Consider the following 1,748-nt stretch of genomic DNA (forward strand, 5'->3'; position numbering starts at 1 on the left):
TTTTACGAACGTCTCCAAGTTTTTCTATTGTTTTATATTAAACGACATGTGTGCATATCGAGAGCGGGCTTGGCCTCCGCGATCGATATGAATCGAGTTGCGACTGCTTTTCGGCAGCTAAATCGCTATTATCTCGAACATCCCGCCCGCCTCGCCTGAATTATTCGGCGAAAGTTCCTAGGCTTTATAGTGTCGATGATACGGCGATATACGCAGTTAAGAACACTTGCTACTGCAAGCACGTGACAAATCGAGTCCGTGTGTGATTATTTACAGTGCGTTTCGATATGAAATGTCGGACGAGAGAACGAGAGATTCTATAAGTTTTATATATTGTGCGCTATAAAAAAAACGTAATAGCTTGACGGTAAGTAGATAAATACGTAACATGATTAACGAAAGTCGAACTATCTATAAATATATATATATATATATATATATATATGTAGAATACAATAAGAAATAATGTGAAAAATGAAACTTGTACGCGAATAGAGAAAAAAATTCACATTCTCCTTATCTTAACAGAAAACCATATAGATACAAGATCGGAGTTTGGTTGCTCGCGTGACTACACTTGCGGTGGATTATCCGCTTCTTCGTCAGTGGCCGGGAGAAGGACGAGCTTCGTGATCGGTCGGTTAGCTCCGTTGCTGTCGTGCGAACGGTGATGATGCGTACTTGTCCGTCTTCACCAGGATGAATTCGGATGATCCGCGCCAAGGGCCATTTTGTCGGCGGTGTCATTTCGTTGCGGATGAGGCACAGACGTCTGACATCGAAACCCGACTGCTTGAACCACCATTTCGGGCGATAAACGAGTGAATGTAAATACTCCCGAGACCAACAGTCCCAGAAGTGGTCTCGCATCTTCTGAAGTAGTTGCCAGCGCGTCAGCCTGTTCGTCGACTGGTCTAGCAGTGAAGGCTCAGGCACTGCAATCAGAGCGGATCCCACCAAAAAGTGACCTGGTGTAAGAGCAGCTAGATCTTCCGGATCGTCAGAGAGGGCTTGAAGAGGCTTGGAATTGAGGCAAACTTCGATCTGTGCGAGAAGTGTGCTCATCTCCTCATAAGTTAAAGTTGCATCGGCTAATACTCGCCGCAGATGGTGTTTGAGAGATTTTACAGCTGCCTCCCAGATGCCGCCAAAGTGAGGTGCCGATGGGGGATTAAACCGCCATTGGATCTGCTCCGAGGCTAGCTGTCTGACAATCGATTGGTGATTGATACTGGATGCAAAGAGTTCTCGTAATTGCGCGTCTGCTCCCACGAAGTTGGTACCGCAATCGCTCTGGAGAGTACTGCACATTCCACGACGAGCTGTAAATCGACGTAATGCTGCCAGAAATGCATCAGAGGTATAGTCCGATACCACTTCCAAGTGAACGGCCCTTGTAGAAAGACAGACGAAGACTGCGATGAAGGCCTTATACGCTCGATGACCTCGTCCTTTCGTTGTTTGCAGCCAGATTGGACCTGCATAATCCACACCTGTGTGGATAAAAGGCCTTGCTGATGTCACTCGCTCTCGGGGCAAGTTGCCCATTAACTGCTGTGGAGTTGCCGGCCGCCATCGCACGCAAGTCACGCATTGAAGAATACGCCGTTTGACGTGTGATTCGTCCTCGAGGAATCCAGTAGCGCTGACGGATCATTCCAAGAGTCAGCTGGGATCCCCCGTGCAATGTGCGTCGGTGACACGCATCGACAACTAGTTTAGTAAATGTCGATTCGCTCGATAGAATT

General features: G+C 47.3%; 1 protein-coding gene across 1 annotated transcript; it reads right to left on the bottom strand.

Moving 5' to 3' along the window:
- Nucleotides 1-516: 516 nt before the first annotated feature.
- On the bottom strand, nucleotides 517-1,548 carry LOC145939234 (uncharacterized). Its single transcript, XM_083043468.1, has one exon. It carries the CDS (start codon nucleotides 1,546-1,548, stop codon nucleotides 517-519), a length of 1,032 nt encoding a protein of 343 aa, XP_082899594.1.
- Nucleotides 1,549-1,748: the final 200 nt, after the last annotated feature.

This window comes from Prenolepis imparis, unplaced genomic scaffold, assembly GCF_030444845.1.
Source record: "Prenolepis imparis isolate NDT839.2.m4 unplaced genomic scaffold, iyPreImpa1.0 SCAF_1, whole genome shotgun sequence".
NCBI classification, from domain to species: Eukaryota; Metazoa; Arthropoda; class Insecta; order Hymenoptera; family Formicidae; genus Prenolepis; species Prenolepis imparis.

Bases quoted from the DNA above. Each gene is read 5' to 3' on its own strand.
- LOC145939234 (XM_083043468.1), bottom strand. From the start codon at position 1,548: ATGGGCAACTTGCCCCGAGAGCGAGTGACATCAGCAAGGCCTTTTATC.